The sequence below is a fragment of the Scomber japonicus genome, chromosome 21, assembly GCF_027409825.1.
Source record: "Scomber japonicus isolate fScoJap1 chromosome 21, fScoJap1.pri, whole genome shotgun sequence".
Lineage (NCBI taxonomy): Eukaryota > Metazoa > Chordata > Actinopteri > Scombriformes > Scombridae > Scomber > Scomber japonicus.
Window position 1 is genome coordinate 14,934,567 of NC_070598.1, and position 14,856 is coordinate 14,949,422.

General features: G+C 38.9%; 1 protein-coding gene across 2 annotated transcripts in view; it reads left to right on the forward strand.

The window, feature by feature from the left end:
- The first annotated feature begins 2,879 nt into the window (after positions 1-2,879).
- myripb (myosin VIIA and Rab interacting protein b) overlaps positions 2,880-14,856 on the forward strand; it is a 94,732-nt gene continuing 82,755 nt past the window's right edge. The window contains exon 1 of one of the 2 annotated variants that reach the window (XM_053342481.1): positions 2,880-3,004. In XM_053342481.1, the coding sequence (XP_053198456.1) occupies positions 2,895-3,004 (110 nt within the window). In that variant the 5' untranslated portion in view covers positions 2,880-2,894. The remainder of the gene's footprint in view (positions 3,005-14,856) is intronic. The other variant, XM_053342482.1, reaches the window with a different exon arrangement.

Sequence of the window (14,856 nt, forward strand, 5' to 3'; positions counted from 1 at the left end):
TTAGCTTTCTTTACCAAAGTCAGATGACAAGAGTGATACTGCTCTCATCTCTGCTAAATATACAGTCAGTTAGCTTAAAGCATAAAAACTGGAAACAAAATGGAAACTAGCTAGCTAATCACTACATTTGGCCAAGAATTGTTAATCACATAAGCCACTGTAAAACTGCGACTATTTAAACTTTGGTTTTTGTACAGATTAAGCAAACAAGATCACACAATCTTCATGCTAAGCTTAGCTAACCAACTGAGTGTGATTGCTTCGTATCTGTCCTGATCACCTGACCGTCTAATGATTGATGATTAAATATAACTGTATATAAAATGTTATTGAATATAATTAAAAAAACTGATGAATATTTAAGGAAATTGCTACAGTAGAGAAAACTTTATCATCAGTTTAGTTTTTGTCAGGCAGGTGAAACATAAACCACAAGCCGTTAAATGTTTATTTTCTTAAGATGAATGTTGCCTTTCAGTCCAGCATAGCCTAATATTTTTGCTGTTTGCTAACAGCTCTAAAGTATTCCTGCCATCAAATTGGGATGGAAATTGGATGCATAAAGGGTTTAGGTGTCTGGGAACATTGCACAGTGTTCTGTAATATGAATGGATGTCATCATACCACTTCCTTTGAACATGAGGTGTGCTGTCATACAGGCTTAGGCAATATTTATTAAAAAAAATAATTTCCTGTGATATGTGTATCAGTCACAAGTGGTAAAAGTAGAAAGACCACCCACCTAGAGCAACAAAATGTGACTTTGAAAGGTTGAAATTATTACATGATTTATATTAAAGAAACAAAGGACTGACGGTGCCTGACAGCCATATTGTGTTTTGAGAGCACATGTTTAGTATGCATGGCCACATGTCACTGAGTGTGTATTCTAACATTTTGTGTGTAGAGTTTCTGTCAGACTGAGTCTTTTCAGAGGCAAAGGGCAAGGTCTCTTATCACATCAGCTGAATGAGGAGAGTTTGTGAATGGCATTGTGAGAGTCTGTATTTACACTGCGATACCAGATTTCTGAAAGATTTTGCAGCTTTTCTCCGCTGTAGCTGGGAATGTGACAAAAAGCTCTTTCTCACACTTTGTGTGTGTATGTGAGATCGAGTGCATAAAACAGAGAGCGAGAGAGTGTGTGTGTGTCTGTGTGTGTTTGCCCTTGTGGGTTAGGTATTACTGTATATTCCTACTGAAACAAATGACTCATAAAAATCCCTTGTTGGAGAAATCTGTTCGTGTGAATTAAGATGATAGCTTGAAAAACAATATTTCTTTGGCTTCCCTGAAGCTTTTTCTATGAAATGACAACCACTTCTCATTTTTTAAACAAACACATGCTCCAGAAATGGTTGATAATATTCAAATATGCATTGAATGACTTTCACTGTAGCACATTGAGTGCACAGTATAACCTTGGAAATTTTAAAAGATGAAAAATGACTCATCACTCTTTGGTTAGTTTATATAAAACCCCAAAATACATCTAAATGTTTTGTTTTCATTTTTAAAAATATGACAAAGTTGAACAGCAGTCTGTCAAGAGATGGGACCTGAACTGGAGGAATGAGTGATACCCCGAGTAAGAGGAGAGGCACTCTGTCGATGAAGCTATTGGCCCAATAATAGAACGGACATAATTGTCTGGCCTTCTGAGTCATCATTGCTCTCTCGGCTGCCTGTGCACTCCCATCTACTTGTTTAGCCACCGCAGTTAATGGACCTTCTCCTTCTGTCCATCTCCCCATCCCTCTCTGCTTCTCCCTCCCTCTGGTCATCCCTCTGTGTTCCTTTTTATGGGCTGCCCCTCGGTCTCTCCTCTCCATCAGTCTTTTTTCAATTCCTCTTCCGTGTGAATGTGCTCATGTCCTTCTCACCCCTTTAAACATTTGACGTCAGACATGTTTTTAACTTGGTTCAATCACAAACTGAAACCAGATCTTCAGCCTTAAAGTAGGAAACCATTTACTGTACATCATGTATAGTGTTGACTATAAAAAGGTTGATTAGCAACATGATAAATGATATGAAACAAGATTATACAGCCTAATGTTTTGCTAATATGCTGCGTACCTTGGTATCTTATTTGGGCAAGGAAAACACTCTAGTTAATGTGAGCTAGTGTGTTTACATTAGAACACAAAGCCACTCACACACCAGACAAAATGACCAGCTCGAAGTCTGTTACAGGTGTATGCTACTGTGTTTGGTTTTGTTGAGTGTGGACACTGCTTTATAGCTCCCTGTCTGCTGTTTCATAGTATCAAAATAGCCTGAAGAGACCATACAAAATACTATTAGAATACGCAGTAAGTAAAGTTGTTTGGGTTAACAAATTTACTTTATTTCTGCCTAAGAGCAAGTTCAAGTATCAAACTAGCAAGGACTTGAAACTGTAAAAAGAAAAATCTTTCCAGCCACTGCACTCTGGTTTGGAAACAAACCCCTTACCCAATTTTCAGCTTCCTCATACATCGACGGTCATGCTGCAGGAAAGCAACTGGCGCCACAATATATTTTGCTCACAAGTCATAAAACTAAATGTGTATTACATGTTGAGATGTTACCATTTTGATGTATCTTTCTGTTGGATAGCTTTACTGGAGACCTATTGATGTGGTATTTCCTTAGCTAATACATGTCAATGAAAGTCGTAAATTACTCGATATCAGGTGTACACAAGTTGTTTTCAGACACACTGGCAAGTTAAATGTCAAGCACATGAATGTTCAAGTGTAAATGAGTGGATTGATTCTACACATTTTTAATTTCTCCATCCCTTTGTCTTTGCCCAGGGTTGTCCCAGCCTCGGCCCCCAGACCAGCAGAGCCCTCGTCTCTCCTCCTCTTTCGGACCAGCAGCAGCCCGACGTGTTGAGGCCAGGAACGATGGGCCGGAAGCTGGACCTGTCTGGCCTGACAGATGATGAGGCCGAGCACGTCTTGAAAGTGGTCCAGCGGGACATGAAGCTGAGAAAGAAGGAGGAGGAGAGGCTGAGGTGAGATGGGAATCTCCTGCCAGCATTTTTTTCCTAGTATTTAACACTTTTTTGTATTTAACACATTTGAGGTGACACATACAGAGTGATTTGAGAGGAGCTGATAAGGAGAAATGACATTTGCCTGTGAGCAGAAATGACCAGATATAGTGTGTGCAGCTGTTTCAGCTGACAGGCACTTATCATGGCACTTACTGGCAGCGTCTGGCTTAAAGGACCAGTGTGTACGCTTTAGTGGCATCTAGCAGTGAGGTTTCAGATTGCAACCAAATGAATACTCCTCCCCTGCTATGCATATGGGTTTCTCTATAAACATGGAAGTGCAACATGGCAGGGCTTTGTGGAAGAGCATGCCATCTAAAGTGATAGAAATGCAGCACTGTTCTTATTCTCAGGTGATTTTACATTAATTAAAACATACTTGAAAGAATATTACATTAATATTATATTATATTTCAGCCAAGTCCTTTCCACTAAATGCCACTAAATCTCACACATTGATCCTCTAAGTCTTCCCTCCACAACTTCAATCATTTCATTGCTTGATGTCTTTTAATTGTCACTTTTTATGTAAGGAAATATAAATTGTAATGATACTACAGCTTGTACATTTTGGACATAATAGCACTTGAGCTTCAGGCAGTGGTGGCTGGTTAATGTGGGGCACTGGGGCGAAAACAAAAAGGGGAGCCTCTGTGCTTTTAATCTTTGGTGCTAGTTGACATAATCAGCTACTTTTTCATTACCTGTAATGTTAATTTGACATAGTCTTGTTGTGTCAGTGTTATCACTGCTGCCGGACATGTGATGCAGGTGCATGTGATTACAGCGATATATATGCTGTAGTAGACAGCCATTCAGTTTGAGTTAGACCTTAATGGTATTACTGAGTCCCTCAAGATGATAATTTTTGTTCATGTTATTTCAACACCCTCTGAGTCATCAGCAGCTCCTGCACATTCAGAGCTGTCGTCATCCCTCATTTTACAAAGGAGGAGGTCTAGCTTGCATGAGCTGTCTCTCTTTCATTACCAGTTGCGGCGATGGGAAACAACCAAACTGTCCCATAACATCAGCTCTCCGTAGGTTATCCTATGATCACAACATGGAGTACTGTATGGAGTCACTGAGTAATATAAGTGGTGGTGAGTTTACAGATGAGGCTAACAAAGTCTCCCCCCAAGCTTTGTAGTCATTAGGATTTAAGGGATATTTTTTAGAATCATTTTTAGTGCTCGTCTACGCAGAAGTTGCACCAGTGAAATATCCATTACTAACACATACTGATGGAACCATAAGTTCACGCCCACTGATTTGTGGGGCGCTATGACTGCAGAAAAATGAATGAAAAAAAAAATTATTTGGCAATTTTGTCTTAAGAAGTCCAAAATAAGTAAAAACTAACACAAAGGATAAACTGTAGATATTGATTTCTCAGCAAAAAAAAATCTGATTTCAGTTTGGCATGCAAAGATGTTTTTGTCAGATGTTGGTCAGAAACTAACACTGCGTCATGGCAAATGTAATCAAATCCTTTCTTGGTGACTTAAGACAGCTTTATGGGCAGATGATCTTATTTATGCATTTTAATTGATGGGATTGGCCAACAAACTATTAATCCTCATGACATCTTTATTCATTTGAAGTCAAGGCGTCAGTAAAACAGCCCGACACTCTCAGCTATGAATGTATTTATACTTTACAATGTTATCCACAACATCCCTTCTGTTTACCAGAGGTTGTACTTGACATCTGTTCTCATGACGTCGGATTGAAAGATGGAAGTGTGATTTTTAAACAAAGCTGCAGTTATTCCTTTACAAGTTTTACAGCAGTATGGTTTATTGCAGCGTCTCCATCTGGACAGCCTGCTGTAAGGAGTTAGGATTGTGTTTTCAGCTTGTGGGCTGTCAGGTCTGTCAGGGTCAGTTGGGCCATGCCTCAGGGCTCTGGACTCTGCTCTGGTGTCACAGCTTCTTACTTAACATGCGACAAGTGCTGGCCCGTTCCTGCTCCTCACCTCCTGTCCTTCACTCCCTCCCTCCTCTCCCTGTGACAGCCTGTATTTGGGTAGGGAGGGTTTCAGTTTCATTGTGACAGGCCTCCATGGGGGGTTGGCCATGAAATGTGTGGTCAGGTCAGTGTGTCTGCTTTGCATTGTTTCAGCAGGACAATAGGATCTGTTGTCAAAACTAGTTTTTACCGTGTTTTAAAGTGTGGTTGTACCCCGCAATTTCGTAATAAACAAATATGTTCCTTCGACTACCTACCAGGCCCCAGCATCAGCTATTTTGTTGAGGAAATGTGATGTCTTCCTTCATATTTGAACGGTTATCCTCAGCGGTTTCATGTTCTTGAGTGGATGCCATGAGTGATTAGGCTGCTTTACTTGGAGCACTAAAAATCTTAGCTGTACTCTGAGGAGCATAACAAAGTTGCTTCACGAACCAGAGAGCAGCCGTTAGTCTGTGCTGCTAAAACTCAAATTCAACTTATTTTTCCAGAATCAGTTTCAAAACAAAGATGGTGTATTCCCAAATTACTGGGCTGTGAAATTTTCTCCCACCAAGCTGTCATGAGTGATCAGAAAGAATTTCTGCCTCGCAGGCTTTTAGTATTACTGCTGTTTACTGCAAAAAGATAGATCAATGTTGATGTAATAGCGCAGAGATACTCATTAAGCAACGGTTCTTCATAAAAGTAATCAAGGCTCTTTAATTGACTTGTTTGATGATTTAAAAGCAAAGTTTTCCAAAGTGGGTATTAGATGTAAGTTGACAGTCAAATTTGCTTGTTTTAGCAGTTAAAACCACTAATCTGTTACATAATTACCATCTGGTAGAATGGCTTTTCCCCTCATTTTTATTGTAATTTGTGCTTAACTGTTTTTAACATTTTTCAAGCCCCTTTAAAGGCTACTGAGCATTAGTGAGTCTCACACTTCTCTGTAATTTATGAGGAGAATGTATTCAGATAGACTATATAAGTGAAAGGGCATTACATTACTGCACAAATTAAAGTAAAGCTCCATCCTTTAAAACTTAAAGGCCCACTCTACTTTGTGTTTTGCTCATTGTTACTTCAGCTGGATGTCTGATTGTCACTGTGCAGAATGATGTATGTGCAGAAGCTACTTTGAATTCATCTGCTGAAGGGGAAAGTTGCTTATTTGAAAATCTGAGATTATGAGTACCTATAAGCATGAATTGTTACATTGCAACTAATTGGAGCCAGTGCGTTCCAATTTACACAAGTGTGATGTGGAAACTTGAAGCCTACAGTGCATGAACAGTGAGAATGAACTTATCTGTGAAGGAGGAGACATCCTGTGTCCGGCTGTTAAACTTTTGAAATGACAAACATTTGCATATTTATTGATTCTGGATTTTTCAATAAAGGACAATGAATAGGTTGAATATTAATATTTTGAAGGAGGTAATTATACTTTTTGTGAGGAAAAAACATGTTGGACAATATGTTATGATTAATATAATATATTATTATTAAATTATTGATATATCTTATAACATGTCTAGAGGGGATCATTTTGTTGAGCCATTGCCTGGTTTAATCAACATTAATTAGCCATATTTTATAAGATGATCATATGTTTTGTATGTTAAATCTTTATCTGCAAAGTAACTAGCAATTGTAGTCGTCCCTTTTGAATTGTAGGGGAGTAGCAGAGAATTAAATAACACACATTTTTGAAAATATACTTTTTATTCAGAATAAAACAAACTGAATTGGATGAGTATATGTTTACTGTTTATCAGAATATTCTTACAACCCCTCTCAATATCAATAGATTTAAAATATCCTCTGATAATACAACACAATTTCACTACATTTTCAAGTGTATAATATTCAGTAGAACATTTGAATTAGTAGTAGTAGTACTACCCACTACTTAATGTTACTCCATTTAATCTTAACAACAATGAATGTCCTCTGTCAGTATCTGGAGGCATCTGTTGTCTTATGAATTGCATTTGCATCAATCTTTTTTCCACTTTATCTGATTAAAGTGTGCTGTGTGCTGATGCTTATGTACTTCTGTTTTATACAATCTAGATACTGTAGTTAATAGAGATCAGAATAGTATTTTGGCGTTGCCGCAAATCACCGGAAAACACAAAGAGAGAGAGAAAACCCATTTGCCTTTCATATGAAATATAAAATGTTGCAGTATACAGTATATGAATAGAAATATGAAACTTGCTCACAGCAGATGGTGGTTGAGTGTTTCAGGAGGTAGAGCTCTCCCTGTGGGATTTTCTTCTCCATGCATGGCTAACATTTGTTTTTGCTTCCTTGAATGAAGTCAGCCCTGCAAAGTTGTAAATTACCCTGTTGAAGGATTCATGGGATGGTTTATAAGCCTCCACCGGCACTTTAAATGCTCCATTTTAATTTTCTCCCATGCTGAATAATACAAAATGTTGAAAGACTTAACTGATATTACCTTCGGTCTCATAAATACTGAACTGTAATAAATATGTAAATAAAACGATACACACAGCAATGAGCTCAGTTAAGGCTGATTTTCACTGTTTTCGAGTTTAGCTTTCAAGCAAGCGAGTTTTCATGTGGGCAACTACAACTCGTTTATGATGTCTGTGCACTTATATGCTTTTATTATTGTGTGAGGGAGTTTTTTTTGTCATGCAGTGTATAAATGTTATTTTAATCTGTACAACAAATCAAAAAAGACTGTCAACTTTTGCAGATCCATATTCATCCATGAAAACATGACTTTATTAACAAGTAAATACAGGCTTTCATGAGGTGTTTTTTCTTTACTTTGTATTATAGAATCTGATTTTGCATGATTAAATTGTCAGAAACCAGTTATTAGTCTTGGTTGGTACATTATTGAAAAATCTCCTATGACCATTGGTGAGGGCATTTCAGATATTAATGCACACGAGTAGGCTATTATTTAAGGTCAAGGTAACTTTATTAATACCCGAAGGTAGATTTGGTTGCAGTTTCAGGAGAGGGCATCACAACATTCAAACAGATATACATACATACATACAAACTTCAGTGACAGCAGACAGTTTGAAACACCACGAAAGCAGACATGGGTAGGTGCTCGCAAGGGTAACTGAACAGGATTTGAAAAGTAAAACAAGATAAAAAAGACCATTTAAAAGAATCACTAAAATGCCAATATAAAAAACCTGTTAAGAGCATGGTGATTCAAAGGACATGGATGATAAATAAATAAATTTAAAATCAGGTCTAATTTCCAATGGAGACAGCAGCAGGAACGAAGCTGTTCCTATGATGTGTGGTCTTAGACCTTGGGACTTTGAGTCTCCATCCAAATCTACCTTTGGGTATTAATAAAGTTACCTTGACCTTATTTACTCTATTTGCTACCGCATTTAATTCAACATTTTAATATATAATTCTATGTTTATACTGATGACAAAAGCACTCTTGCCTAACCTAAACTGGTGCCTGATTTCTATGATAGACTGGATATTTATGGATGGTTAACATATGGTTTACAGTCCCTACTTATTTCTTGTGTCCTTACGCATACTTGAGGCATCACATTTGTGGCATCACATTAATGTCCCAGTATCTTGGCTAAATATCAGGGGAAGACTGCTCATGTGGTTTTTTTCTCAATAACTTCTTGAAGATGTTCTGGGGTAAGCTGAAAGATGCTTATTTTGGTTAATCAAGGCCAGTGGTCAAAGAGTCTGTGTCTGTTGGGAAAAGGGAGATTCTTTTATGCTTATGGCTCCACAGACTGAGGCACGGATTTACAGATTGTGTACACATGGAAAAACACTTTCTAAATTTCCACTTACTAAGTCGCTGTATTCTATGTATTCTATTTTCACTTTATTTCATCTTATGTTTATTAATATTATTAAGTAGGTGTTATTTTCTGTCTCTTATACAGACATTTCATTTTTAATGTGAAGCATATTATTACATTATTATAATTTAGTCCATTAGCTTTTATAAACTGATGTGTTGCTGTCTTGTTTATGTTTTCCCATGTTCAATGTTGTATTGTTTTAAGCTTGTTACAGTCCTACAAGTTTTAATGTATTGTGCCAGTGGTTGTACTTTTGAAGCAATTTGTAACTTTATTTTGGAAACTACAACACTGTATATATAAAAATCTTCAGTAACTTCCACGTGCACCCTAGTTGCTCTGCTAGTGAAGGGCACGAGTGTGATGCTGCCAATTAGAGAGGGGCGAGCAGCTAAACCTCTGGCCTCCTCCATCTCAGTGGCCATCCAGCTAGAGAGGCTCATTATGGAACAGCAGGAAACTCAGGGGAGCAGAGGCGTGTGTCTACTTAACAAACAGCACAAGCACTCCCAAGGGAGACAGACTTTGAAATGATAATAGATGGAAATAGTTATCCACCACTCTATCTGTGTGGAAGATGGCTGGAGCTGGAGCTATTGGTAACTCTTATGGATAATTTGCTCTCAGAGTCAGGAAGGATCTGCTTTAAACTTATCTGCTTGTATAGGTAGGCCAATTACTGTATCTGTAATGCTTACTTCAAAACTAACATCAATTGCAGCAATGGCAGCTCTTTCCTCTCTATTGAAAGAGAAGGCTCTACATTTTTTCAACTTATGAGCGTATTGAATAAGGCAAAAAATGATTTGGAAACTGAACAATGCTCCGTGGATAAGTCTCAATTATTTGTGAATGTGTGTGCAGGCGCCTTCGATCACATTCTCTCACCATTGTAATCTCTCTTTCTTTCTTTCTGGCTGGAGAATGCAACCCTGTCTGCTGTAACAATTGTTCCCGATTGTCAGAGGGTGATATTTTGCATCAGCAATTTTAATTAGTTTATCAAATCATGAATGTTTTTAAAATTAAGATTTGACAAAACACAATGTTGTGTTCAGAGTACGCAGATACATCACTCATGGATCTCATGAGTGTTTGACTTTGTAGTGTTAATCAAACCATCTGTTAATGCTTTTATTATAAGATAAGAAGAGTACACATTTACAGCCATTTAGGGGGTAATTCATTTAGTAAGATTTGAACAATTGGTCAAGTATATGTCATGCATCCAAAGGCTTCAGCTTCTTTCTATCTTTTTTTATTGTTGTTTTCTTTTTTCTAGCTCTCAGAAACGTGACAGGCAGGCAGGTATGGGGGAGAAAGAGTCACACTGAGAGGCCAGGATCTTTTTTGAAAGAAGGTGGCAGAGGATGTCACTTTGTCTGGGACAGAGCTGACCTCTATTTCCTCCTGCATTTATCCTGTTGACTCTCTGTCTAGAGACGGTAGAAATACACACAGCTTGTCTAATAGAAAGACGACATTAAAATAAACGTTTTGCCAAGATAAAACTCAGTCAGGTTCTGTTTTGGCCCAAATGGCTCTTTATTCATGACGATCGATAAATTGGCATAATTGGATTTCGGAGCACAAGCAGTCAGAGGATATTGCCCTTCGTTGCAGGACAGTCCCTTTGGGCTGCTGTGCCGTCTCCTCTATTAAAGCAGCACTAAATGGGGACAGATCAACCTTCTGCCATCGACTCTCAGGCCTGAGGTCATGTCCTCTCACAGCATCTGCTCAGATTTCAATTTAAGCCACCATTTGATAAACATTCATCAAATGAATTACAATAGACAACCACTGAATATTGAATAGTCTATGTATTAGCTTGTAACTACTTGATGATGTGTTTTTTTTAATAAAGCTGGGTTCCCAGACTACTGAATTAATAACCTCAGCTTGTTTCTGTCAAGGGAAAATCCAGAAATGGTGTAACTCGCCGGCGCAGCTTTGTGGCCGTTTGAATGGCTCCATTGTGTTAAACAGACACGTATTATTCCTTTCTTCTCAGTGTCTAAGGTGTTTATTCTGTGCCATAATCCAGTGTTGGGTCCCTATGTTAACATGTGACATTCTTTCACATGAAATGGGCCCAAAGCTGCAGGGATGTGATGTGTAACTGCACATACAAAGAGGACTCCTAACAGTGAAACAGCTTCATGTGGTAACTCAACCCCCCACAACCTCTCTCCTCCACCTCCACAATTTTTATGTAGCAGCCAGAAAAGCGGTATGGGGAGAGTTAATTTCTGTCTAGCTGTTGTTGTGGCAGTTGTGTTCTCTTGGCTGCGGTTTTCGTTTGTTGGGGATTAGCTGTGTTACGTTAGTGGTGCGGGTTATTTGTCTGAGTCATGTTGATAGGGATTGTTTTTGATGTGGAAGTGCTGTGTTTGTGTGTGTGCTGATCTCGTCAGCAGTGTGTGTGTGTGTGTGTGTGAGCGCATGGTGAACGGGAAGGGCAAATCCTTCCGCCCCATTTTTCTGTTGCTGTAGTGGCAGGTGTATTACCAGTGTGATTTTGTGAGTCATGTCACAAAGTAGAGGGTCACATTGTAATGGTTATACAGTAGCTGTTTGCTTACACAGTGACGAGATTGAACTTCTATAACTGATATGTTTACTTTTTTATCTTTATATCTGTTTTTTTTAACGTGGTAAAGTAGTGAATGAAAAGTTAAAGTATAATAAGCCTGCATAGCGTTTTAAGTGAAGATCATTAATTCTCTCTCTACTTATTACCTCTTCTGACTGACTTGACTGGCTATGATTGTAGAGCTGATTGGTAGTGGTCTGACTGTTGCACAGTAGATGTTTTAATAATGTCATGTTCTCCCATGATACATGATGGAGTACCCTGTTGAACAGGAAGGTGGGCAGAACTATAAAGTTCAAAGTCTAGATGAACTGTAAAAGGAAATGTATATCAAGTTGTAATCTTGTTCATGTTTTTATCTAAATATTGAAATGACACTGAGATTTGAAAACTCTCTCTACCAGACTGACAGGAAACAGTGTGTTTACGTGCTGATTTTTGATCAGCATGATTGTGCTTTCATTTGCTTTCATGTGTTCAGGGCTGTTGAGGTGATCTGTGCAGCTACAACAGACTCTGTGATTTCTAATTAGTCTTTAATATGGCCCTTAGTAGATGATATTTAATATAATTAAACTTAATAAGCAGGCAGAAATATAGTCCCCTAGACCACTGAAATTATACATGGGCATGGTTACACATGCTGTGCCTAGTCTGTCTGTCTTTGTCACACACACACCAATATATTTACAATGTATAGTTACAATGTATAGTTACAGTGACAAATGTTCATATTAAATGTGGCTGATGTGTCAAATACTGAGGTAAACAGTCAGTTTCCAACAGCTTTTTTCTACTTTCAGCCTGAGCTGATGTTGGCTCATGACAGATTTCTTTATGTGGTCACCTGCTCCATGCACAGTGCACAAGTTTGCTGCTCATTTTGCTAACATTGTGGCATTTTACCATTGTAGTGAGGGTAGTCAGCCCAGCCATGCCTCTAGTTGAGTTGGCACGCTGAGTGTTTTTCCATTACACAGCACGGCAACATAAAATAAGTTTTTATTAGGTTTTTTAGCACTTATAACAAAGCTTTTCTAATTCGGTTGGGAACACGTTTCATTTCCTGTGAATTCTTCATGATTAAAGTCTTCCGTTATTTAGTCATCTAAAAGCTTTTAATAACAGTAAAGCAGGAAATGTTGGGTTTGTGTCAGCAGTAACTTAATACAACCCTGATACAGCTGCCCTTCAGCAGATTTTCAGAAAGTTGGCCAATCAGGTCAGGGGTGCCTTAAAGAGGCAGGAGCTGAAACTGCCTGTTAAAGACATATACTGAACTGAGGTGCTGCATATAGGGCCATATGCATAAATATGCTTTTTAAATAATAAATAATTGTTTTGAACTTTGAATCATGCATAATAACTTCCTTCTTAATGTAATGCAGTCCCTAACACAAAGCTATACACCTTATTTGTCAAAATCAGAAAGGTCAAATTAGCAGTGTAATATATTATAACACCTTGGGGCTGTTGGGCCAATATATCGGAGTAAACATTTGCTTCAGTGGATGCTGTTGCAAATTTATTTTCCTCTTTATAGGCTACCTAATCAAAATCCATGATACATTTAAACACATAAATTAGGATGCATAATGTGTATGTATGTGTCAAATAAAATCTTGAGCAACAGTCCACAGTGTACCACGCTTGCCATGTCTTCAGTGCAATAACATTCAAATTCATGCAGATGATCTGTCAAGCAAGACAGTTGTACTTGAACATAAAAAGAAGTTTGGAGCTCAACATTCCAACATGTCTAAACCTTTCAGAATTGTACATTTGCCTGTGCATCAGCAGACCCTCCTGAGCAAAATGTCCTGAGCTGACAGCGGTTTACAGCATCTGACAGGGGAAGATTCTGATTTCCCCTGAGTGTGACAAATCAGCAGCTGCATGGTGCCGCTGTCCTCTGGAGCTGCTGAGCCCACGGGATGGGCTGATGAGATAGTGAAAAATAATCCACCCGAGCTACTTGTGGCACAGTTGCTTTCATAGTCCTATACGCCGCTTTAGCGTTTCCAGCTGACTGACTAGATAGGTTTCTCCTCAGTAACCTTGCCTGCATGAATGTGTATAACTCTGTGTGTGAGTGTCTGTATGTGGCATTTTAGCCTTTGCTCACTGAGGGTCAAATGAAGGTGAACGGATCACTGCTCAGCCTTGTCTTACTCCAGATAAACGTGTATATATTTCCAAGAAGATAGACTGGAGTTATCTGTAGGAAGACTCTGAGTAATCACCTGAGCTGTTACTTTTGTATTTGTCCAGGTCTGCAGTGATTACTCCTGCTACCAGCCAAATGTCAAGTGCTGTTTTGACTCTCAGTAAAACAGTTGGTTGCAGCAGTAACTCTCCTTGTGTGATTTTCTCATCTAGTCAATCTTATTATCTCCACCTCTGTTTCTCCCTGCCCATTTTCCATTTAGTGGTCTTTATTCCTCTCAAGTCCTCAGTCTGTTCTCTCTCCACCTCTGGTTTCCCTCTGTAGACCCTCAGTAGTGGCAGCCGTGTTGTGTTGAGATGGGGTGCAGCATTGGACAAGCTGCTCTCTGTCCAGAGGGAGTGAGCGGTGCTTGGTGAGACAGCAGGGAGACTTTCCTTTGTCTTGAATAACCTCCACACTTCTTATCCTAGTCTGACTCTTTATTACGCCCAGGCCAAGAGACAGAGGGCTCATTTACCTCCTAGGAGCCAGTCATTTATCCCATGGGCCTTATCTCTTGTGTGATATTGAAGTGATTGAACTTCAGCCAGCAGTGTTAATTACAAGGTTTTGGGCTGTTTGCAGGAGCGCAAGCCAGCAAGGCAAAGTTCAAGTACTCGGACACAGTCAGTTAGCTTCAGACAGAGACTGTCTTTATGGGAAGTGCTCGGCAGAATGAGAGAAAGTGAAGGATCCTCTGCAGGATTACTGTGTGTCTGAGAGGTGAGGAGCAAGACCGACAGTACACACTGTGCAAGATGTAATTTGCCTCATTACAGACAATGAATCCCCCTCTTCCTTTTGTATAACCTGTTGCACTGTGGTGTTCTTAAACCCTCTCTGTATGCAGGCTATGTTCTGCCTCTGTTCCAGTTGTCTTAACTCTTTCTCTGTGGTGTGTGTTTCTGCCATAATCCCCTCCAGACTCTTCAGTATGCTGTCTGGCACTGAATAAGAATGCCGGGGAAGACTTTACATATCTGTTGCATCATGTGTTTCCAGATTTGTACTTTATAAAGTTGTTTCATATATTCATCTCACCTTTTTCATTTTTTACTATGCTGCATTTTTCTTCAGAGACCGGGCTCAATGTCAGCAGTAAAATACATACAGTAGAGAATGTATTAGATACCTGTCAGTTAGTCCATTTAGCTTTAAAAAAATCTGGATATGACCTCCTGTACATCCATATCAGGATTATAGTGTTG